This window comes from Sorex fumeus, unplaced genomic scaffold (genome assembly GCF_029834395.1).
Source record: "Sorex fumeus unplaced genomic scaffold, SorFum_2.1 ptg000033l, whole genome shotgun sequence".
NCBI classification, from domain to species: domain Eukaryota; kingdom Metazoa; phylum Chordata; class Mammalia; order Eulipotyphla; family Soricidae; genus Sorex; species Sorex fumeus.
In genome coordinates this window covers 21,856,394-21,879,123 of record NW_026606090.1, presented here as the reverse complement: position 1 = coordinate 21,879,123, position 22,730 = coordinate 21,856,394, and the positions used below count along the sequence as shown (strand labels likewise).

The 22,730-nt window shown below is 60.0% G+C and overlaps 1 protein-coding gene across 1 annotated transcript in view; it reads left to right on the top strand.

The window, feature by feature from the left end:
* ADGRA2 (adhesion G protein-coupled receptor A2) overlaps positions 1–22,730 on the top strand; it is a 33,633-nt gene that overhangs the window by 6,695 nt on the left and 4,208 nt on the right. Inside the window, exons 2-12 of the mRNA XM_056116666.1 lie at positions 7,586–7,657; positions 18,657–18,728; positions 18,941–19,012; positions 19,125–19,196; positions 19,280–19,443; positions 19,624–19,837; positions 20,504–20,668; positions 21,029–21,227; positions 21,517–21,666; positions 21,773–21,934; positions 22,504–22,689. Of these exons, the coding sequence (XP_055972641.1) occupies positions 7,586–7,657; positions 18,657–18,728; positions 18,941–19,012; positions 19,125–19,196; positions 19,280–19,443; positions 19,624–19,837; positions 20,504–20,668; positions 21,029–21,227; positions 21,517–21,666; positions 21,773–21,934; positions 22,504–22,689 (1,528 nt within the window). The remainder of the gene's footprint in view (positions 1–7,585; positions 7,658–18,656; positions 18,729–18,940; positions 19,013–19,124; positions 19,197–19,279; positions 19,444–19,623; positions 19,838–20,503; positions 20,669–21,028; positions 21,228–21,516; positions 21,667–21,772; positions 21,935–22,503; positions 22,690–22,730) is intronic.

The window sequence follows — 22,730 nt, the reverse complement described above, 5'->3', positions numbered from 1 at the left end:
GACCTGGTTTCTATCCCTGCACCCTACAGGGTCCCCCGAGCCTGCCAGGAGTGATTCCTGAGTGCAGAGCCAGGAGTAACTCCTGAGTAACCCCTGAGTACCACCCAGTGTGCCCCCCGCTCCCCAATAAAAAAAATAAAAATATGGCAACAAATGAATCCTTTGGGTTTCCTTATATTTCAAAAGGAACCCACTTTCTTCACCCAAAAGCTGGACTTCCCAGTGAGGAGATTTTGCACCACATGTAGAGGTGAAACAGATTAGGAACTTTAAAAGGCACAAAAAAGCATTCATTAGTAAAATAAATAAATAACTTATTGGGGGTAACTTTTCAGCTTCCTCCGACTAAGACATCCATGCACACACACACACACACGAACGCACGCGTGAAATGAGCGCATGCGTGAGCACACACACATTCACACAGTCACACACACTCACACACAACTCACACACACAATTCACACTCTCTCACACTCACACACACTCTCACACACACAACTCACACTCACACACTCACTCCTTGCTGTCTGCCCCTCTTGCTGCATCTCTGTGCCTGGGAGTGTGTAGAGACCGAGGGAGAGGGGCCCCTGGGGCAGGTGGAAGGGGGGCTGAGCTGAGAGGAGGTGACGCCAGGGTGAGCGCTGCCCATTCTCTGTCCTGGCCCCAGCTCCACCAACACCCAGAGCGTCTGTCTCCAGAGTCACCTCAGACCCACAGACACGGCCAGGGAGGCTCCCTGCGGGTTCTGCCCACTCAGCACTCAGGTGGCATGGCGTGCAGAGAACGAACGCATCAGAGAGTAGGAGACAGGCACCAGGGTAGGAGCCATAGGGAGTCAGTTTCCTCGGTTTCCTCTGTTGGGCTGCCCAGGGGTCTCACTACCCACCCCTACCTAGCACTCACATGATCCGCTGGTGCTCAGGCTTCCCGGCAGAAGGGAAGGCCACACTCGAGTGTGCAAACCACATCCCGGGTCCTGGCCAGCATGCATGTGCCCTGCAGGCAGCCGAATGCAGAGGTAGGGCCGGTCAGCCTGGGGATGGGGGGGTGGGGAGGTGCCCAGGACTCTACTGTCCTGCTCCTTGCCAGTTAGGGCAATGGCTACTGCCCTGTGACAGTGGATTTGATGACATACGGAGGAGTTCCGGTCAGGGACACCTTGATGTGAGCTCAGTGACTCTTCTGTCGGCTTCAGGTATCTTGGTGGCCTTAGACTCTGGTCCTGGAGACTGGGCTGTGAGTCCCGCTGCACAGGGACGGCTCAGGGAGGGTCCCGGATGTGAGACCCGGTGGAGGAGTGAGCCCCTGTCTCCTCAGCCTCCCCAGAGCCTCTCAGGCTGCAGACAGGGCACCAATAGCCTGAACTCCATGACCCGAGGCGGGGGATGGGGGGCAGTGCACAGGCCCCCAAGAGCAAACCATGTGAGGTCCCTGCCTGTGTGTTTGCGGGTGGCTGATGAGCTGACATGTATGACCCTCCCTGCACATGTAAGGACCGTTGTGTGCTGGCCTGTCCCCACAGAGCAGTGTCTGCGTCCCCCCCCACCCCTGCTTCACCCCGACCCCACGCCAAGGTCATCTTCGATGTCAGGCTGGGATCTGGGTGAGTTCCTGCGGCTGCCCAGAGGCCACAAGGCTCCTGGCGATGCCAGCCACTCACTCGCTTGGCCTCCAGCCTCCTTAGTGGTCACTTAGCTTGCTGCTTGTCTCCCTAAATTAAGACCCTAGCCTGGAGGGCTCTGAGATGGACCATGTGCCCCCGTCCCTGGCCAGATTTCAGATTCTGGAATAGAGAACAAGGGTCAGGGACTGCCCCGCCACCCCCCTGCCCCGCTCTCATGGACATTTCTCACTGGCAGGGAGCAGGGCACAGAGGGAGGGCAGAAGGAGTCCGAGATGTCCCAGAGTTCTGGGGGCCGGTCAGCTGGTATCTGCGTGTGGCCGGGGCACGTCGGGGGCAGCCAAGGCTGTGTCTGTCTGGGTTTCAACGCCTGAGACGCTGATCGGACCCTGGGTCAGAACCTCCTCTGTCCGTCTGGTCCCCCAGTCGTGGAGGCTGCCTGCCCGTTGTCCTCCAGGGAAGCCTGGAGCGGGGGTGGGGGTGGGGGGGGGAGGGTGGGACACACATCTCCCTTCCTGTGGGGTGAGGCTGGGTGTGTGTCTGTCTCCCCGGGGCAGCCCCTGAGACTGCTTCTTCTCTCTGCCCGTCACCAGCCACAGCCCGGACCCCCTTCCGGCCTGACCCCGGGACTTCGAGCGCAGGGAGGTCATTCTCGAGTCCATTTTCTCAGGCCCTCTCAGTGGGAAGGGCAGATGCACTGTGGGTCTCTGGGCCGAACTGTTGGCCCGCTGTGCAGTGAGAGCGGAGACGCTGCTGCCTGGGCCCGGCTTTTCTGCCGGCGGGGGGAAGCAGAGACGTGTTTCCTGCCGCTGAGGAAAGCACCTCATTTCAGGACTGCTGAGGTGGGAGTTTGCCAAGGGCCAGAGTAGCCTGAAGAGTGACTGAGCTGAGGCACTCCTCCTGCCATTCTGCCCTTGCCCTCAGCAGAGGGCCCAGGGCCTGGCCTTTGGGCTTGCGGGCTCTGGGCAGAGGTGGTGGGGACCTGTGGAGACAGGATAGTCAGGGCCAGAGCAGCCACTGCTCCTGCCTCGGGGCTGGCCCCTGCACACACATATGCACACTACACAGATACAGAGATAGACAGGCATGTGTGCATCCCACACAGATATATGCACACACAGACATACATGTACACATGGATACACAGACCTACAGGCATGTGTGCATCCCACACAGATACATGTACACACAGACATACGTGTACACATGGAAACAGATCTGCGGGCACACGTGCATCCCACACAGATACATTTATACACAGACATATGTGTGTACACGGATACACAGATCTGCAGGCACGTGTGCATCCCACACAGATACATGCTCACACAGACATACATGCACGGCGCGTATGCGCGCACACACACACACGCACACACACACTTCACATACTCTCTGCATCTCACTGTAGCCCTGACATCCTTATGGGAACTGCTGAGAGGCGCTGGAGCGAGCGTCCAGGACTTTGCCAGAGCTCCGGAGCACCTGTAATGAGGCTGTTCCGAGAGTGACGGACACACCACACCCGCAGAGGGAAGCAGTCGTGCTTTCCCACTTTGGTCAACCAAGCTACGTGTTAAAGGAAGGCTTGGGGGCTGGAGTGACAGTACAGCAGGCACGCGCTTGCCTTGCATGAAGCAGACCCGAGTTCAGTCCTTGGGTCCCCTACGGCCCCCTGAGCCCGCCCGGAGTGATCCCTGAGCACCCCCAGGCATGGCCCCGCAAAACAAAAACAATCAAAAAATATTTAGAAGGCATTAAGTTAAATTAAAGCCTAGTTGTTGAAATTAATGTCATTTTAAAACTTTAAAAATGTGACTACTAAACCTTTAATTTGGGAGGGGGGGTTGGCCCCGTCGTGGCAGTGCTTGGGCATTCTGGGTGGCGTCAGGGGGACGCGCGACGCCAGATTCAGAGCCAGCCACAGAGCTTATGCTCCAGCCCTTTGAGCTCTCTCCCTGGCTCTAGAATTTGAAATTTTGTTTGGGCAACATTGGTTTATGTCATCTAGGTTTCCTGTGTACAGCATTATAAATCAGCATCTGCGTCTACTCCATTATGTTCACCACTAAAAGCTTCTCCCCTTCATCATGAACTTGTCCCTCTTTTTCCCAATTAACCCCTCTCCAGTCCCCCCCCCCATTCTAGTAACCGCTGTTTTATAGAATCGTTTAAATGACATGTGTGGCTTGCCTTGTGTTTCTGTTGGCAGCTCTGGGCCAAATGCCAAATGGCCGTGTGAAAGGGTTAACGGGTGAAGGGCACATTCTAGAGAATGTGGGGTGCCTCTCGCACCCGGCATGTCTGAGCAGGGTTACCAAGTCAGGACTTCAGGCTTTCATCACAGGGAAATTTTTTTTTTTAATTCAATGATCTGCTTTTTAAAAATTGGGGCCAGAACAGTACAGAGGGTAGGGCACTGCCCTGGCGAGCAGCCGGTCTGGGTTTGATCCCCAGAACCCCATATGGTCCCCCAAGTACTGCCAGGAGTGATTTCTGAGTGCCGAGTCAGGAGTAACCCCTGAGCATCACTGGTGTGACCCAAAAAGAAGAAGAAAAGGGGCTGGAGCAATAGCAGAGCAGGTAGGGCATTTGCCTTGCATGTGGCCGACCTGGGTCCAATTCCCAGCATCCCATATGGTCCTCTGAGCACTGCCAGGGGTAATTCCTGAGTGCAGAGCCAGGAGTAACCCCTGTGCATTGCCAGGTGTGACCAAAAAAAAAAAAAAAAGAAGAAAAGAATTAACAAAAAAGAATTAAAAATTCAAATTCCCTTTCAGGGGGCTGAAGAGATAGTCCAGCGGCGGGCAGGGCACTTGCCTTGCGGCCAACCCAAGTTCAATCCCCCGCACCGCACATGGTCCCCCAAGATCCTTGAGCGCAGAACCTGGAGTAAGGCCTGAGCACCGCCAGGTGTGGTCAAAGCGAGCAAGCAAACGTTCCTTTGCGGGGCCTGAGGGGGCTGCCCAGCGGGCCGGGAGCATCTTTGTGTGCAGGAGTCCAGCTTCAGTCCTAGGAGCACTTGTCTCTGAGCACCTCAGAGAGCAAACACCCCACCCCACAGCACTGAGTAACCTCTGCCTTCCTCCCCTCCCTCCCGCCCTCCCTTCCTGCCTGCCTTCCTCCCCTCCCTCCATCTCTCCATCTCTCCCTCCCTTCCTTCCTTCCTTCCTTCCTTCCTTCCTTCCTTCCTTCCTTCCTTCCTTCCTTCCCTTCCTCCCTCCCTCCCTCCCTCCATTTCTCCCTTCCTCCCTTCCTCCCTCCCTCCCTCCCTTCCTACCCCCCCCCCCACGTGTATGCTAGGGGCACACCCAGCTGTGTTTATTGCTTACTCCTGGCTCTGTGTCCACTCCTGACAGAGCTCGGGGGACCATATAGGTGTCAGGGATTGAACCTGGGTCTTCCACGAGCAAGACAAATGCCCTCCCCACTGTTCCATGGTTCCCTTCCTCCCTCCCTCCCTCCCTCTCTTTCTTCCTCCCTCCCTCCCTTCCTTCCTTCCCCGCCCTCCTTCCTTCCCTACCTCCTTTCTTCCCGCCCTCCTTCCTTCCTCCTCCGGAGTCTCACACATACATGTAAGACGTGTGAGTCAGAGCCCAGCCCCTTTCATCTCTGTAGGAACGCGAATCTGCAGGAAATCAGACCTTTTCGTTTCCTTCTTTGCTCAGTTTGAGAGGCCTGTTCCCAGCCCGCCTGCCCCCTCTCCTGCACCGCACGACTTCTTTATGAGCAGGGCTGTGATATCCTTATAGAAACCACTCCCTGCCACGGGCCCTGCTCCCTCCATCAGCACTCCTATCCTTTCTGTGACCCCCGCCTTGGGAGGGGGCAGTCTGGAGGGGGCAGTCAGAGCAGTCAGGCAGTCACCCTCTGTCCCCCTGGCCGTGGGACAGAGGGTGGCGTGAGGCTGCCCTCAGTGACTTCAGAACCCTCATGACAGCCCCAAGGAAACGGGATCGCCTCACCCCTGACAGTCCAGTCGGGGAGGCAGGAAGGGGTGGACGGAGGTAAGGGAAGGTGGGTTTTTGTTTTATTTTGAGGCCATACCCATAGATGCTCAGGGGTCATTTCTGGCCCCGCACTTGGGGGTCACTCCTGGGAGGGTTCAGGGGTCCTAACGGGATGCTGGGATTGAACCCTCGTCACGTGCATGCAAGGCAAACGCCCTCCCCACTGGGCTTCTGCTCTGGCCCATGGTGGGTTTAGACTGAAAATCATCCCACTCAAGGCTGCTGTCACCACCGCGGGAACCATCATGGCCCCGCTCAGGCCTGAGCATGTCAGTCAAGACTGTGATTTACCAGCCGTGGAGAGGGTGAACTAGACTTCACATGTGAAAGAAGAGAGAAAAAGGTTCAGGGAAGTTCCAGTTGTCTGTATGATGATGGCCATGCTGCACTTAACTTAAGTACTGAGGTATTGTGTGTATGTGTGTGTGTGTATGTGTGTGTGTTTGTGTGTGCGTGTATGTGTGTATGTGTGTGCATGTGTGTGTGTGTGTGTGTGTGTGTGTGTCTGTAGCACTGTAGCACTGTCTTCCCGTTGTTCATCGATTTGCTCGAGCGGGCCCAGTAACGTCTCCATTGGAGACTTTGTTGTTACTGTGTCTGGCATATCGAATACTCTCGGTAGCTTGCTGGGCTCTCTGAGAGGGGCGGAGGAATCGAACTCGGGTCGGCCATGTTGGCTGTGTGCAAGGCAAACGCCCTACCGCTGTGCTATCGCTCCAACCCTGTTACCTTAGTTAAATAGTAAAGTAAAGTAAAGGCCCTCCCGTTGATCATCGATTTGCTCGAGCGGGCCCAGTAACGTCTCCATTGGAGACTTTGTTGTTAGTGGGTTTGGCATATCGAATACACCACAGGTAGCTTGCCAGGCTTTGCCGTGTGGGCGAGATACTCTCAGTAGCTTGCCGGGCTCTCCGAGAGGGGTGGAGGAATCGAACCCGGCTCGGCCGTCCTACGGCTTGCAAGGCAAACACCTTACTGCTGTGCTATGTGTGTATGTATATGTATGTGTATATGTGTGTTTATGTATGTGTGTGTATGTATGTGTGTGTTCATGTGTGTCTGTGTGTATGTGTGTGTATGTGAGTGTATGTGTGTGTATGTGTGTGTGTGTGAAGCACTTTAGAAGCCCAGAAAGCCCCTTCCCCCGCGTGCTCTGTGGAGAAAGCCCCCTTTGTGGAGGGTTTCTCTGGAGAGAGGCGGGCAGGAGGAAGAGACTCGCCATTTGTCCCCTCACGCCCCTCCTGTGTGTGCTGCCCGGGGGCCGAGGGGTGGCCAGAAGGGCTGGTGCAGGGCCTGAGCTGTGCGTGTGGAAACAGACCCACCACCCGCTTCTAGTAAGCCTCATGCCCCACTCGTGGCTGCCAGGCCTTGCGCCCCTCCCTGTCCTGAGCACCCGTGCAGAAATCTGAACTGCCCCTCGCCTCCCAGGCCACCACGGAGACAGAGACGGGGACCCCCTGCCTGGGTCTGGGCCGAGGGGCTCCTTGGATAAGCGGTTAGAAAGGCCTGTGCCCTTTGCCGTGCTCACTCTGTGGGGAGCCTGGCCGAGGAAGTTGAGTGGGTGGGCGCGGGTGCCCATCAGCTCTGCCCCTTCCCATCCCCCCAACACCGGCAAGTCAGGAGGCGGACTGAGGGCAGAGGCCGGGAAGCCTGGGTGCCATGGCTCGCCCTCAGGGCTCTGAGGTGCCTGTGCCCTCTTCCCTGAGGTCGCAGAGACCCCCACTAGCCTGACACCCTCACGGACTTCAGCCCCGCCCCCACCCCAAGGGTCAGGCTGCCGCACTCAGCCCTCTGCCGGGAAAGCTCACATGTTTGATTTAACGGGATCCGGTGTCTGAGCCTTCTCCGGCTTCCCCCCAAGGGCCTCCCTGGCACAACTCTAGGGGGCGCTGTTTCAGACGTCTCTCCACCTGGCGCCCGGCTCATTCTCCCACTTCTCTCCCTCCTGCAGGCTCTTGAGCAACAACAGGATCAGCGGGCTCCGAAACGGCTCCTTCCTGGGACTCGCCCTGCTGGAGAAGCTGTGAGTGCCTGCGGGCCGGACGGTTTTCGGGCCAGAGATGGGAGTTCAGCCCCTGGGGGATGGGGACACCTGGTGCCAAGGCCCAGAGCAGCTGGGGAACCTCCGATCCGACAGCGATGAGGCCCAGGGAAGCTCCTTCTGCCCCTGCGGGAGAGTCGCCTGAGTGCCTTGCTTTCCTCTCCTCACGGGTGGGGAGCGGCCTAGAGCGACAGGGCTGTTTCCTCCTGAAATCACTTCAGCGAGTTCCAGGGGCAGAGCTAAAGCCTGGAGAGCATCTTGTCTACCCCAGCCTGGGGCCAGAGGGACAGGACACGGGGAGGGCGTCTGCCTTGCACACAGCCGATCCGGGTTCAATCCCTGGCATCCCACCTAGTCTCCGAGCACCGCCAGGAGTGATTTCTGAATGCAGAGCCAGTAGTGACTCCTGAGTACCACTGGGTGTGCCCCCCCCCCCACAAAAAAATAAACAAATGTCCCCAGCCAGAGACCCACTCTGTGCCAGCTAGAGAGTATTCTGGCAGCTTCGACCGGGCTACAGGGACCTTGAAGGACTCCTGACCCGTCCCCCCCGGGGGGCGCAGACAACCTTCCAGGACCCCCATCTCTCACGGGCTCCTGAAGGGCCGCCCCGGGGAACACCAAGGACTCAGTCCTGCCTGCTCCGGAGGACCTGGCCTCTGCCTCTCCTGGACAGGATCCCGGCTCTTCCCAGGCCTGCCAACCCCCCTCCCTCATCTCTGAGGAGTATGCCTGCCCCGTTCCCCCCAACATACACACACACACACACACACACACACACACACACACACACACACACAATCCACTCTCAAGGACCCTTTTGCTGAGGAGGCTTGATTTTTAAAATTTAGTTATTTATTTATTTTATTTTAAAAATCTTATTGAGGGCTGGAGCAATAGCACAGCGGGTAGGGCGTTTGCCTAGCACGCAGCCGACCCGGGTTCGATTCCCAGCATCCCATATGGTCCCCTGAGCACTGCCAAGGGTAATTCCTGAGTGCAGAGCCAGGATCTGTGGATCACCAGGTGTGACCCAAAAAGCAAAAAATAAATAAATAAACAAATAAAAATAAAAAATAAAATCTTATTGAATCACTGTGAGACAGTAACAAGCTTTCAGGTTTGGGTTAGGATCACACAATGATCAAACACCCATCCCCCAAACACCAGACGCACATCCCCCACCACCAACATTCCCAGTATACCTCCCCCTTCCCACCCTCCCCCTGCCTCCATGGCAGACATGATTCCCCATACTGTCTCTTTACCTTTGGGCATTATGGTTTGCAATACAGACCCTGAGAGGTTATCATGCGTGGTCCTTTATCCACTTTCTGCACACATCTCCCATCCCGACCGATTCCTCCAGCCATCATTTTCTTAGTGATCCCTTCTCTATCCCAGCTGCCTTCTCCCCTTTACTCATGAGGCAGGCTTCCAGCTATGGAGCAGTCTATCTGTCCCGTGTATCTACTATCCTTAGATGAGGCTTGATTTTTTTGTGTGGGTGGGGCATGCCCAGCGTAGCTCAGGGCTTGTCCCCAGCTCTGCAGGAACGGGTCCCTGAGCAAGACCCCCAAGGGCGGCCCTGTACTAGGCTCCCGGGAGGGCAGTGAGGGTGCAGAGGCCCCAGGTGAGAAGCCTGCACTCACCCAGAGCCAAAGAGACCTCAGCGGCCCCCAGAGGCCCAGCAGACATTAGAATGGCAGGTTGGGGGATGTTTAGATCTTTATCCGAGGGTCTTTCTCACACCCACTGATAACAGCCCGGCAGAGCCTCTCCTGCCTCCCTCCTTGCTGGAGGAGGGGCGGGATAGGGTGGCGCCGTGTCACAGGCAGGAGGAAGGCATGTTCAGTCTGCTCTGGGTGGGGGGCAGGGAGGGGTCTCACAGAGACAGGCCCCTCGGTGGGATGGACAGACAGACAGGAGGCAGACACCAGAGCTGCTGTTAGAAAGCCCCCCGACGGCGCCAACACTGGGGCGGCTTTTCTTCCCACAAGCAGCGAAGCCCTGGGGACGCCTGCCCTCAGCCCAGCCTGCTCTTAGAGGGCTGAGGCCGGAAACAGACTCTCCTTCCAGGGATCTCTGGGGAAGACAAGCCACAGCCCGGCTGCCCTGCCCGCCCCCTGCCTAGCTGGTGTCCAAGCGCTGCGGCTCTTCCCATCGGGACCCTCCCGCTTTCTCGGTCAGGATGCACGAGCTCTGCCCCTTCTCCGCATCTTCCAGTTGTCCGAGGGTGACCTTTCTGCTAGGATGCAAAGATGCTCCTTTGCTGCACCCCATGCACACATGCCTCCTCCCTCAGATAGGAGATTCCTGAGCACAGAGCTGAGAGTCAGCCCTGAGTGCCGCTGGGTGTGGCCCCTCCCAGGAAGCTGCCCTGCTCGGGCCCAGAGCAATGGGACAGCAGGTGGGGGCTGGCCTCGCACAGGGCTGACCCAGGCCCCATCCCCAGCACCCTATATGGTCCCCTCCGAGCCCTACCAGGAGTGATTGCTGAGTACAGAGTCAGGAGTAAACCCTGAGCACTGCTGGGAGTAGCCCCCCCCCCCCCCCCCCGCACACACACACACACACACACTACACTGCAAAACAAATCCTGAGATCCTTGGGTGTGCGATAGTACCGCAGGTAACGTGCTTTCCTTGCACACGGCTGACCCGGATTCCATCCCCAGCATCCCATATGGTCCCCGAGCACCACCAGGAGTGATTCCTGTGTGCAACCCAGGAATCACCTCTGAGCATCACCGGGTGTGGCCCAAAAACCAACTAATGGAAAGTAACTCTCATCACCAGAACCCCCCCGGGGAGGGAAGGGGCTCTTCTCTGCCGGGTCAGAAGGGGCCTGGGAATTGCTTCCCGGGGTGCCCAGACGGTTCTCCTGCTCTGCAGGCTTGGAGCCAGTGCACCGATGACCCCTGCACTGGGCTATTCATCACGGACGAGGCGCCAGGCTGTTAACACTGAGCTCTCTGTCTGCAGGCAGAGATGGCCAGGGCGGCAGGGCTCAGGGCAGCTCACAGCCCACAGCCCAGGCAGTGAGGAGGCCGTGGGCGGCCTTGAGACTCGGGGCTCCAGCCTGTTCGGCATGTCAGCATGGGAGGAATCCACACGGTCCCCACTGTTGGCCAGGCCCGGCCCGAGGGTGGGAGAGGGGACGCAGAGGGGGTGCTGCGCCGGAATCGGGGGTCTCACCGGGGATGGCACAGTATGCAGGGCGCTTGCCCAGCACGTGGCCGGTTCAAGATTGATTCCTCCGCCCCACCCCACCCCTCACCCCCATATGATTGCCCGAGCCTTTCAGGGATGATTCCTGAGTGCAGAGCCAGGAGTCAGCGCTGAGCACCACTGTGAGGAGTGGGGGAGAGAGAGAGAGACAGAGAGAGACAGAGAGAGACAGAGACACACAGAGACACAGAGAGAGAGAGAGAGAGCAGAGCAAGAGGGAGAGAAGGGGAAAGAGAGAAGATATAGAAAGAGGGAGGTAGAGTGTGAGAAGACTTGAGAGGGAGAGGGAGGGAGCAGGAGGGAAGCAGGGAGAGAGGAAGGGAGGAGGGAGAGAGGAAGGGAGGGGGGAGGGAGGGTGGGTGGGTGAGGGAGAGAGGCTGCATCTGTGACGCGCACACCCAGGAGGCACACACCACCTTCCCGATCTCTCTGAGCCAGGACAGAGGACAGGAAAGCCAAGATAGCGCTGGAAAGCTCAGCTGGTGCAGAGTAAACAGCTGCTCGGACACACAGTGGGTGGTGCTCTGAGCGCCCTCCTGCCCTGCCTCCCGCCATCCTGCGACCCTCAGGGCAGAACTGCCCCATGATGCCCACCCCATTTCTCTGGAGTCCCTCGCTGTAGAGTGGGCACGGGAGGACTCCCCGAGGGGAGGTGCAGAAGGCCAGAGGCTGGGAGCGGCCCCCCACTCCCTCCTCACCCTCCCCAGCATGTCTCTCCGCTCCTTGGCTCCTTGGCCTGGGCCCAGCAGGGGCAGAGTTAAAATGTGCTCCCCCAAGTCCTGGCTGTTGACTCATCCCTCTGGGTCCTCACGTGCTACTCACAGCCCCCCTGTGGTGCTGTCCCCACTAGGGAGACCCCAGGAGACTCCCCAGGGGGGGCATCTACCAGGATCCCGCTGGCCCCAGGGCAGACAGCACCCGGAGGGGTGGGGCGGGGAGGGGCTGCAGGCAGCTATGGGGGTGCCCCCCTCCCCAGGGGAGCCTGGTCAGCCCCAGGATGATTTGTCATTGCCTAATGAGATTAATGAGCCCCAGGGGCTGGTATGCAGGGGCCGGCTCTCATTAGAAGCAGATGCTCATGGGAATGATGGCAGTGGCTGGGGGGGGTGGGGGGGAGTGAGCTCCCCAGGTGGTTTCCATTAATCTGTGGGTGGGACCCAGGGCGAGGGCCCCCTGCACTCCCCTCCCCGCCATGCGAGGCTGACGCTGACGCTGACTCTGACACAGGGAGGAATGTGCCCAGAGCTGCCTCAGCTCCGGGACAGGCCCATGCTGCTGTGGCTGTCCATACACTGAGCGTGTGTCTGCTCAGGAGGTGCTTGTTGGAGGAGAACAGGGCTGGAGGAAAGCAGGGACGCGGCCCTGGTTGCCTCCTCTTCCCCTCTCTCCCTCTGTGCCAGCCTCAGTACCTGCGGGGGATCTGGTCCCCCACCGACTAGCAGAGGCTGAGGCCCCAGAGGCCGGGGAAGATGCTCTGCGGCCTCCAAACCTATAATTTGGTTTTCAAATCCATGAACAGGGAGGTTTGTGGGGCCAAAGGGAGCAAACTTGGTGCCACCCCACCCACGGGCACACACAGAGACAGACAGACAGACTCACACGGACACACACGCACACGCATACGCATGCACGCCTTCGTGCAAACTTACGTCCTCTTTTTACAGCTCTGAGATATAATCTACATACCGCAAAGTTCAGCCACTCCAATGGCTGTTAGTATATTTAGAGTTGGGCAATCATCATCCCAACCTAATTTTAGAATATTTTCATCATCCCCAAAGAAACCTTGAATCATTAGCAGTCACTTTCCCCGCCCTCCAGCCCCTAGGCAACCCTGATCTACTCTGACAGGTCGGGCCACTCCAGTCTGGAGTGATGGGCTCACACTGTCTTTTTAACCGGTTCCTTCCCCCTAGGCATGATGTTTGCAAGGCCTGTCCTTTCAAAGCACACATGGGCCCTCAGGTCCCTCTTAGGGGCCCATCCTGGTCCATTGTTTGACTGTATTATTCTCTGTTTACTCAGTCAACTGTTGTTGGACCCTTGAGGCCTTTCCATTTCTTAGTTTATTATGGATAATGCCACTGTGGACATTGTGTGGATTCTGCATGCGTGGCAGTGAGTCTCTTGGATGTGTTCCTCAAGTGGAATTGCCGGCTTTGACGGCAACTTTCACCACCAGCTTTCCAAAATGGCAGCCCCATTAATACTCCCGCCAACAACGTTCAACCCTTCTCATCGCTCTGTATGTCAACAGTAGCTGTTCCAACTACTATTGACATACTGGTCCCTTCTCTGTCCTAACTGCCCTAATTTTCATGTTCCGAAATACTAACCATATTGAATGTGTTTTTATGCATAATTGGTCTTTGTATTTGGAGAAAATTTTATTTTTTCATTTGGGGGCCACACCTGGCAGTGTTCAGGGATTTCTCCGGGCTCTGCGCTCAGACATCACGCTAGTGGGCTCCGGGGACCATGTGAGGTGCCAGGGATCGAACCCTGGTCGTTTGCCCCTATGGTTCCCTAAGCACCACTGGGAGTGATCCCTGAGCACTGCTGGGTATTGTGCAAGGCCAGTACCTTAACCACTGTATTATCTTTCCAGCATTATACAAATTGTATTCTTTTTTTTTTCTGGGTCACACCCGGCTATGCACAGGGGCTACTCCTGGCTCTGCGCTCAGGAATTACCCCCGGCAGTGCTCAGGGGACCATATGGGATGCTGGGAATTGAACCTGGGTCGGCTGCGTGCAAGGCAAACGCCCTACCCGCTGTGCTATTGCTCCAGCCCCAAATTGTATTCTTTATATATTCAAGATGGAAGTTTCTTAACAGAATGACTTTCGGATTTTTTTTTTCATTCAATGAGTTGCTTTTCACTTTCCTGATGGTGTCATTTATTGGTGTGTATGTATGTGTATACGTGGGTGTGTGTGTGTGTGTGTGTGTGTGTGTGTGATGTTTTATTTGGGAGTTATTTCCTCAGGAACACAGTATCACTCTCGGTTGGGTGCTTAGGTACGATATGCAATGCTGGATTTGAACTGGGTCAGCCATGTGCAAGGCAAGAGGCTTATTAACCCCTATAGCACCTCTAGAATCTCTCCAGCCCTGTTGGTGGTTTCTTTTGTTTTGGCAACACCCAGCTATGTTCAGTACTTGCTCCTGGCCCTGTGTTCAGGGAGCACTTTAAGCGGTGCTCAGTGGAGATAGAAAATCAGTCGTGCAAGGCCAGCACCCTACCCACTGTACTATCTCTCTGGCCCCTGATGGTGTCTTCTTTTTTTTTTTTTTTTTTGCTTTTGGGGTTACTCCTGGCTCTGCACTCAGGAGTTACTCCTGGCAGTGAGCAGGGGACCATATGGGATGCTGGGAATCGAACCCGGGTCAGCTGCGTGCAAGGCAAACGCCCTGCCCACTGTGCTATCACTCCAGCCCCCTGATGGTCTTTTAAAGAACAAAAGTCCCAGTTTTTCTGATGCCTCTCTTCTTGGCCTTCTCTTTCACACGCTCCCCCACTCCTGTACTCAAAGCTTCTAATTTCCCCCCAAGGGCACCAGGTCTGACGTATTCCGAGGGACTCGCTCCACTTTGGCTTCTGCCTTAGGGACCCCCGCCTTCACACTGGCAGCAAGGCAGGATGGGGTGCACTCGGAGTTAGGGGGCCCATCTTGGAAAGTGTGTGTGGGGGGGAGTTCCCTTCACTGCTTCCTGCTGAGTCCCAGCACAAGCTCTGTGGGCACAGCCCGGGCAGGGTAGGGGGGTCGACTGCACCTCGCCTGAGCGTTGGGGTGCCCCGTGCCTCAGCTGAGAAAGGAGGCCCAGATGATCCACCCAGAGCAGGCTTTGGGCTTGGGCCTTGCCCTCCGAGAAGTGAGCTGGGGGACCGGACGTGGTGCTAGGAACGGGGGTTCACAGCTTCGTTGGCTTTGATAAGAATGTGGGGGCCAGGGGATAGCACAGCGGGAAGGCGCTTAGTGAGAATGTGGGGGGCCGGGGGAGAGCATGGTAGGTGGGACGCTTAAGGAGAATGTGGGGGGCCGGAGGGGTAGCACGGTGGGTAGGGTGCTTGCCTTGAGAGTAGCCAACCTGGGTCAAGCTGCATCAGCACCTGTATGATCTCCTGAGATCCCTGCCCCCTGCCAGGAGTAAGCCGAGCACTGCTGGGTGTGACCCCCTCCCCCCCCCCCAAAAAAAAATAGAAGAATGTGCAGAGGAGGAAGGAAAGAGAACTACTGACCAACTTCACGGCCCCCAGAGGTAGCGGAGCTCTGGGCTCATGTTCCCCGGAAGGGCCCGGCTTACCTCAGGCTCCTGGGCCACCCGAGGGTGATGGGGTCAGAGCCCAGAGTGCAGCCCAAGAGGACCTAAGAGGACCCAGGGCACTTGGTCAGCCCCGATGCTGGGACCCGGGGCGCGCAGTCAGCCCTGATGTCGGCACCCGCGGGCGCACAGTCAGCCCCGATGCCAGCCCGTGTGGCAGCCCCGATGCCGGGACCCAGGGACACACAATCAGCCCGATGCTGGGACCCGGGGCGCGCGGTGAGCCCCGATGTCGGGACCCAGGGGCGCGCAGTCAGCCCCGATGCTGGGATCCAGGGCGCGCAGTTAGCCCGATCTCTGGGACTCCGGGTGCATGGTCAGCCCCGACGCCGGGACCCGGGGCGCGCGGTCAGCCCCGATGCCGGGACCTGGGGCGCACGGTCAGCCCGATGCCGGGACCCCGGGGATGCGCAGTCAGCCCCGATGTCAGCCCGTGTGGCAGCCCCGATGCCGGGACCCGGGGCACACGGTCACCCCAATGCCAGGACCCCGGGCGCGCGGTCAGTCCCGATTCCCGGACCCGGGGCGCGCGGTCAGCCCCGATGCTGGGACCCGGGGCACACAGTCAGCCCGATGCCGGGACCCCGGGGACGCGCAGTCAGCCCGATGCCAGCCCGTGTGGCAGCCCCGATGCCGGGACCCGGGGGTACACAGTCAGCCCGACGCCGGGACCCAGGGCTCGCGGTCAGCCCCGATGCCAGGACCCCGGGCGCGCGGTCAGTCCCGATTCCCGGACCCGGGGCGCGCGGTCAGCCCCGATGCCGGGACCCGGGGCACACAGTCAGCCCGATGCCGGGACCCCGGGGACGCGCAGTCAGCCCGATGCCAGCCCGTGTGGCAGCCCCCTGTGCGAAGGCCCCGCGCACGGCTGTGGGCGCAGGAAGCGGGCAGGAAGGGGCGGCGTCGCCCCCATCTGCGGAGCATCAGTGGGGCCGCGGGTGGGGGCTCCCAGTGGGGCCAGGGAGGAAGCGGGGAGGGGGCGCGGGGGGGGAGCAGGGGCCTGTGGCCTCAGCCCCTTGGCAGCCCATGAAGGGAAGTGACACAATGAGGAATGTGTTTCCCTCTGCCCGGCCCAGTCCCCCGCGTGGGGGTGGGGGCGCCTGGGAAGGGGCAGACCCCAGTGGGGCCGAGGGCACATGCTGTGGCCGCATGGGAGGCCAGTGCTGGCCACGGTCTGGGCCCCAGAAAGAGGGGAGGAAGACAGGCAGGAAAAGCACCTCAGGGTGGGGGGCAGTGCGGGGGCGGGGCGGGGGGCTTATGCTCCCCAGGGGCCTTTCCTGGTGACTCGAGGGTCCTGGCATGGGAGGGTGATGAGGTCAGAGGACCCCTGGCCATGGGCAGGGCTGTGTGTGTCCAGCTGTGGCCCCCCCAGGGGACAGCACCTCCCTGTCCAGGATACCCATTTCCTGCCCGCCCCGCCCCCTTGCGCGCTGTTAACCCCTTCCTCCCCGTACTCCAGAGACTGCCCTGAGGCTTCAGCAGGCCCTTGGTCCTGGGCTAGGCGTGAGGAGGCCTTGAGGAGCAGATTGACCCACACTGGGAGCGAGGACAGAGCCCGCAGGGGTGGGAGGTCCTCACAGAAGCCTCAGTCCTGCTCTGGTGAACGCTTGCTCGCTCGTGGTGGAGGGAGAAGGGGGCTTGAGCACATGGTCTACCCTGCCCTTGGGGGCACCCAAGCAGTGCCCAGAAGATTCGGGGACTCCATCCATGATTCTTTTGTTTAGGGGCCACACCTAGCGATGGTCAGGGCTTACTCCTGGCTCTGCACTCAGGAATCACTCCTGGCGGTGCTTGAGGGACCATATGGGATGCGGCGGGGATTGAACCCAGGTGGGTCACATACAAGGCAAATGCCCTCCGGCTGCACTGTCGCTCCAGCGCCCCCTATGGGTAATTTGCGGCCACTGGTTTGGTGCAAGGGCCTGAGAACCAGAGGCTGCTTGGGCCAGACACGGGAGGTGGGTGGGTGGGGGGGGATGCCGGGTCACCTCAGGAGCTCAGGGAGACTGTGGTGCCAGGAGTCGAACCTAGGCTGAGGGCTTGCAGACTTATACTATTTTCTGGCCCATGAAGTTGGTTTTTGATTGTTGGTTTTTTTTTTTTTTTTTTTGCTTTTTGGGTCACACCCGGCGATACACAGGGGTTATTCCTGGCTCATGCACTCAGGAATTACTCCTGGCGGTGCTCAGTGGACCATATGGGTCGCTGGGAATTTAACCCGGGTCAGCCGCGTGCAAGGCAAACGCCCTACTCACTGTGCTGTTGCTCCAGCCCTTGTTGTTGTTTTTTTAAAAAAATATGTATATAAATTGCTGTACGGGCCACACTTGGTGCTATTGGGGGTGACCTGTCCCCACAGATTAAATCCAGGACCACAGACATGCTAGCACAAGCTCTGCCTAGCCTTAAATCTTACCCTTGGGGCTGGAGGGATGGTAGCATGCTTGCCTGGCATGCAGCCAACCCAGCTTCCAGCCCTGGGACCACATATGGTCCCCCAGGCCCAGCAGGAGTGAGTCCCCAAACAAAAGACTTACCTGTGGCTGGTAACCCTGCATCCATGGAGCTCTGGAGGCCACTGTCATCTTCCACTGTCCTGCTGCATCCTATTTAGGACAGCTGGGCTTCCTCTGCCACCTTCACTCAGCTCTCTGAGGTGCCCGGGGACCCTAGCAGGGTCCAGAGAGTCTAAGGGGGTAGCCTTCAGAGGCCTGGACCTTAGCTTCCAGCTGAAGAGTGAGGGGCCACAGCCAGCAGCCTGCGCTGGTCCAGTCAGCAGCCATGCTGGGTTGGGGACATGGGCTTGGCCTGCAATATTTGTTGGCCTGGTTAGTGTCCATGCAGGGCAGGGACATGGGCTCAGCCTGCAACGTGCGCTGGCCTGGTCAGCAGCCATGCTGGGCAGGGGACATGGACTCAGAGGCTGTAACACAGACACGGCCTTACAGCACCCAGCAGCTTTGCACCGGGGCTGGGTGTGGAATGTTTTCAGGACTGGCTCTGGGCCCCAGAGTCCTGCTGGTGGTCAGCTGACCCACTGTCCTGTCTCTCCTGCCCCGGCAGCTTGTACTTTTCTGTAGAAATGTACCAGGGAGCCGGAGAAACAGGACAGCGGGCAGGGCGCCTGCCTCACACGTGGCTCGCCCTGGTTGATCCCTGGCGCCCCGATGATCCCTGAGCACTGCACGCCTGAGCCCTAAGCACCTGGGCGTGGCCCCCAGACCAAAAGAAGTCTCTTTCAGTGTGTGCAATACACGGCCAGACTCACCTTCAGCCGCTGCCAGCCTTTGGGGGTGCCGGAGGCCGAGAGGAGAGCAGGGCTGGGCTCCCTCCTCAGTCTGTCCTCCTCGGCCCACACCATGGGGGGCTGTCAGGGGGCCAAGAGTCCCCGAGTGGGGTGTGAGGCCTCCGTGTCACTCCACAGGGACCTGAGGAACAACGTCATCAGCACGGTGCAGCCCGGAGCCTTCCGGGGATTGGGGGAGCTTAGGCGCCTGTGAGTAGCGTTTCCTGCCGCCTGCCTTCCTTTCTGTTCCTTGATTTGGGGGGCCATACCTGGCTCTGCACTCAGGAATCACTCCGGGGGGGTTGGGGAACCATGGGGGGTGCCAGAGATGGCGCCAGGGTGGCCACATAGTTTGCCTTGTCCCGTCCCCCCACCCCCTGTGCCCAACCGAGTGGTGGCTGAGGGGTGCCTGGTCTCCCTAGAGATCTCTCCAACAACAGGATCGGCTGCCTCGCCTCCAGCACCTTCCAGGGCCTCCCCAGGCTTCTCCGACTGTGAGTGGGGTCCCGGGGGAGGGCGGGTTCCCCCCAGGAGGCGCACTGACCCCCAGGTCTGCCGCTCACCCCCGCCCTCCCCCACTCCGCTCTGTTCCTCACTCTCCCGAAGAAACATCTCTGGAAACATCTTCTCCAGTCTGCCGCCCGGGGTCTTCCAGGAACTGCCGGCCCTGAAGGTCGTGTGAGTATCCCGGCACGAGGAGGCGGGACGGGCAGGGCTTCCCACGTACCCCCCCAGCCCACAGCCCTGCTCTGTGCCCCCAGGGACCTGGGCACTGAGTTCCTGACGTGTGACTGCCGCCTGCGGTGGCTGCTGCCCTGGGCGCGGGGCCGCTCCCTGCAGCTATCCGAGCGCACGCTCTGCGCCTTCCCTGCCGCCCTGCGTGCCCGGGCCCTGGGTGGCCTCCAGGAGAGCCAGCTGCGCTGCGGTGAGCACCCGCCTCCCTCCCATCCAGGCAGGGCCTGCTGGTGCCCCCCCTTCCTCCCTGCTCTTCTCTGGGGGCTTCTTCTCTCCCCCCCCTTCTTCCTTCCTGGCTCTGCCAGGCCTGGTCCCCGGATTCGCCCCCAGGCCTTTGCCCCCAGGCCTCACCACGTGTCTCGGCCCACAGAGGGTGCCCTGGAGCTGCACACACACCACCTCATCCCATCTCTGCGCCAAGTGGTGTTCCAGGGGGACCGGCTGCCTTTCCAGTGCTCGGCCAGCTACCTGGGCAACGACACCCGCATCCGCTGGTACCACAACCGGGCCCTGGTGGAGGGGGATGAGCAGGCGGGCATCCTCCTGGCCGAGAGCCTCATCCACGACTGCACCTTCATCACCAGGTACAGGCTCCGGGCAGCCACCTCCCCCGGCCCGAAAGGGGACTTAGATTCGTTCTTGCACGTGTGCTGTCCAGGAACTGTGTGTGTGTGTGTGTGTGTGTGCATGTGTGTGTGTGAATGCGCACATGTGCGTGTGTGCCTGTGCGTGCACGCGTGTGAGCATGCTTGTGTGTACGCACACGTGTGTGAATGTGCGTGTGTGCCTGTGTGTGCACGCGTGTGAGCATGCTTGTGTGTACACACACGTGTGAATGTGTGTGTGTGCATGCTTGTGTGTGAGCATACACATGTGAATGTGTGTGTGCCTGTGTGTGTATGAGTGCGTGCATGTGTGTGTGTGTGTGTATTCATGGAAAGCCAGAAATCAAGTGCCTGGGTTGGGGGAGACGGCTCCAAGGGCTCTGTGTGTGCTCTGCACACAGGAGGGAGGCCCAGATTGAATCCCTGGTGCCTTACGGTCCCATAAGCGCCCCGCCGGGAGTAGCCACTTTTGTTTTGTGGTCCAAAAAAAAAAGAAGACATGTCTTTGAGGCGGGGTGCTCTAAATGCAGGAAGCCCTGTTTGACTCCTGGAGCCTGGAGCCCCGCTGGGGTGCCTGCCGCTGGTTGGGGAGGGTGCCCCCCCACCCGCCAGCACCTCCCAAGCCCACCCTCCACCTGCCCACAGTGAGCTGACGCTGTCTCACATCGGTGTGTGGGCCTCGGGCGAGTGGGAGTGCTCCGTGTCCACGGCCCAGGGCAACGCCAGCAGGAAGGTGGAGATCGTGGTGCTGGAGACATCTGCCTCCTACTGCCCGGCTGAGCGAGTGGCCAACAACCGTGGTGACTTCAGGTTGGCCCCGCCCCGGCCCTGCCCTGGGTCACCCGCTCCAGGACCCGCTGTGGGCAAGAGCCCCTTATTCGGTTTCTGATAATCCCCTCCAAGGTGCGCCCAGAGCCCAGGGGCTGCGAGCTCCCGCCCTCATGGATACCGAGCTCCCCCAGCCAAGCCTGTGAGGGTGCGGGGGGTTCCTTGGCCCAGGGCACAGCTGAGAAGACTGAGACCCCAGCACCAGGGCAGCGCCGTCCAATGGGAGGGAAGTGGGGGGTGCCCTGCAGCCTCCAGAACCCTCCTGCGGCTCCGTCCCCCACCCCGGGGTCCCTGCGGCACTGCCCAAGGCTGAGCCCGCTGCAGCTCCTGCTCCACTCCCAGGTGGCCCCGCACTCTGGCTGGCATCACAGCCTACCAGTCCTGCCTGCAGTACCCCTTCACCTCGGTGCCCCTGAGCGGGGGTGGCCCAGGCACCCAGGCCTCCCGCCGCTGTGACCGTGCCGGCCGCTGGGAGCCCGGCGACTACTCGCACTGCCTGTACACCAACGACATCACCCGCGTGCTCTACACCTTCGTGCTGGTGAGCCCAGCCGGCCCGTGCTCCAGGGTGCCTCCCGCGCTTCCCCTCCAGCTTCTGGGACCCGGGCAGGGAGGTGTAGTCAGACCAGCATCCTTCCTCCCAACATGGCCAGGCTTGCCTTGCGGGGGAACTGTGAGGGTGGGAGGCAGTGGGCCCAGGGGCCAGGCCTTGAACCCCGTGCGCTCACCGCTGCCCAGGCAGAGGCACCTCCCAGCCACTGGGCCAGACTCCCCATGGCCCGAGGGGCTGTTCTGGAGAGGAGGAGGCTGCAGCATCTGTCCCCCTACAGATGCCCATCAACGCTTCCAATGCACTGACCCTGGCCCACCAGCTGCGCGTGTACACGGCCGAGGCCGCCAGCTTCTCGGACATGATGGACGTGGTCTATGTGGCTCAGATGATCCAGAAATTTCTGGGCTATGTCGACCAGATCAAAGAGGTAAGAGCCCGCTGGGGTCTCCTGGGAAACGCCCTGGGCAGCCCCCATGCACACACTTGCTCCGACCCCTGCTGCCCTCAGTGGCTCCTGCACCTCTCGCCCCCAGCTGGTGGAGGTGATGGTGGACATGGCCAGCAACCTGATGCTGGTGGACGAGCACCTGCTGTGGTTGGCGCAGCGTGAGGACAAGGCCTGCAGCGGCATCGTGGGCGCCCTGGAGCGCATCGCGGGGGCTGCCCTGAGCCCCCACGCCCAGCACATCTCCGTGGTACGCAGGCAGGGCGGAGCTCCTGGTGTGGAGGGGTGGCTGAGGGCGGCTTGGCCCTGGCACGGAGGTTGCCCGGGGCACTCCCTGCCACCCCGCAGGCAGACACCTGTCTCTCGGGCACATGGGCAGGTGCCCAGAGGGCAAGAGCCCGAATGTGGGGGACGGAGCCTCAGTTTTCAGGGACAGTGTGGGGGTGGGGGCTGGTGGCACTGGAAGGGCACACGAGGCTCCGTGCTGAGGAATGGGTATGGGGTGCGCCCAGTGGCGAGAAGAGATCCAGCGGGAAGGGAATGGGGGCCCCCTGACTCCACACGAGACCCCCCCCAACACACACACACCGGCAGGAACCGGCACAGCGCTGGAGCAGAGCCCCAGTCCCACACCAGCACGGCACCAGGCACCCTGGGGGACGTGGGTGGGGCCCACTCCGGAGCTAGCGACGACGGGGGAGCTCCGTGCGAGAGGGCGAGGGCCAAAGGGGGCCCGCCTGGGAAACAGCCCGGCCCGAGAGCCTGGCGAGGGGCAGGGGAGCGGCGGGGGGCGTGGGTCTCTCACGGTGCCTCCCCCAGAACTCCAGGAACGTGGCGCTGGAGGCCTACCTCATAAAGCCGCACAGCTACGTGGGCCTGACCTGCACGGCCTTCCAGCGGCGGGAAGGCGCGGCCCCCGAGCCCGAGCCCCCCGGGGACCAGCAGCTCCGCTTCCGCTGCACCACCGGGAGGCCCAACATCTCCCTGTCGACCTTCCACATCAAGGTGGGCCCATGGGTGGGGCGGGCCGGGGGCGTGGGGGCTTA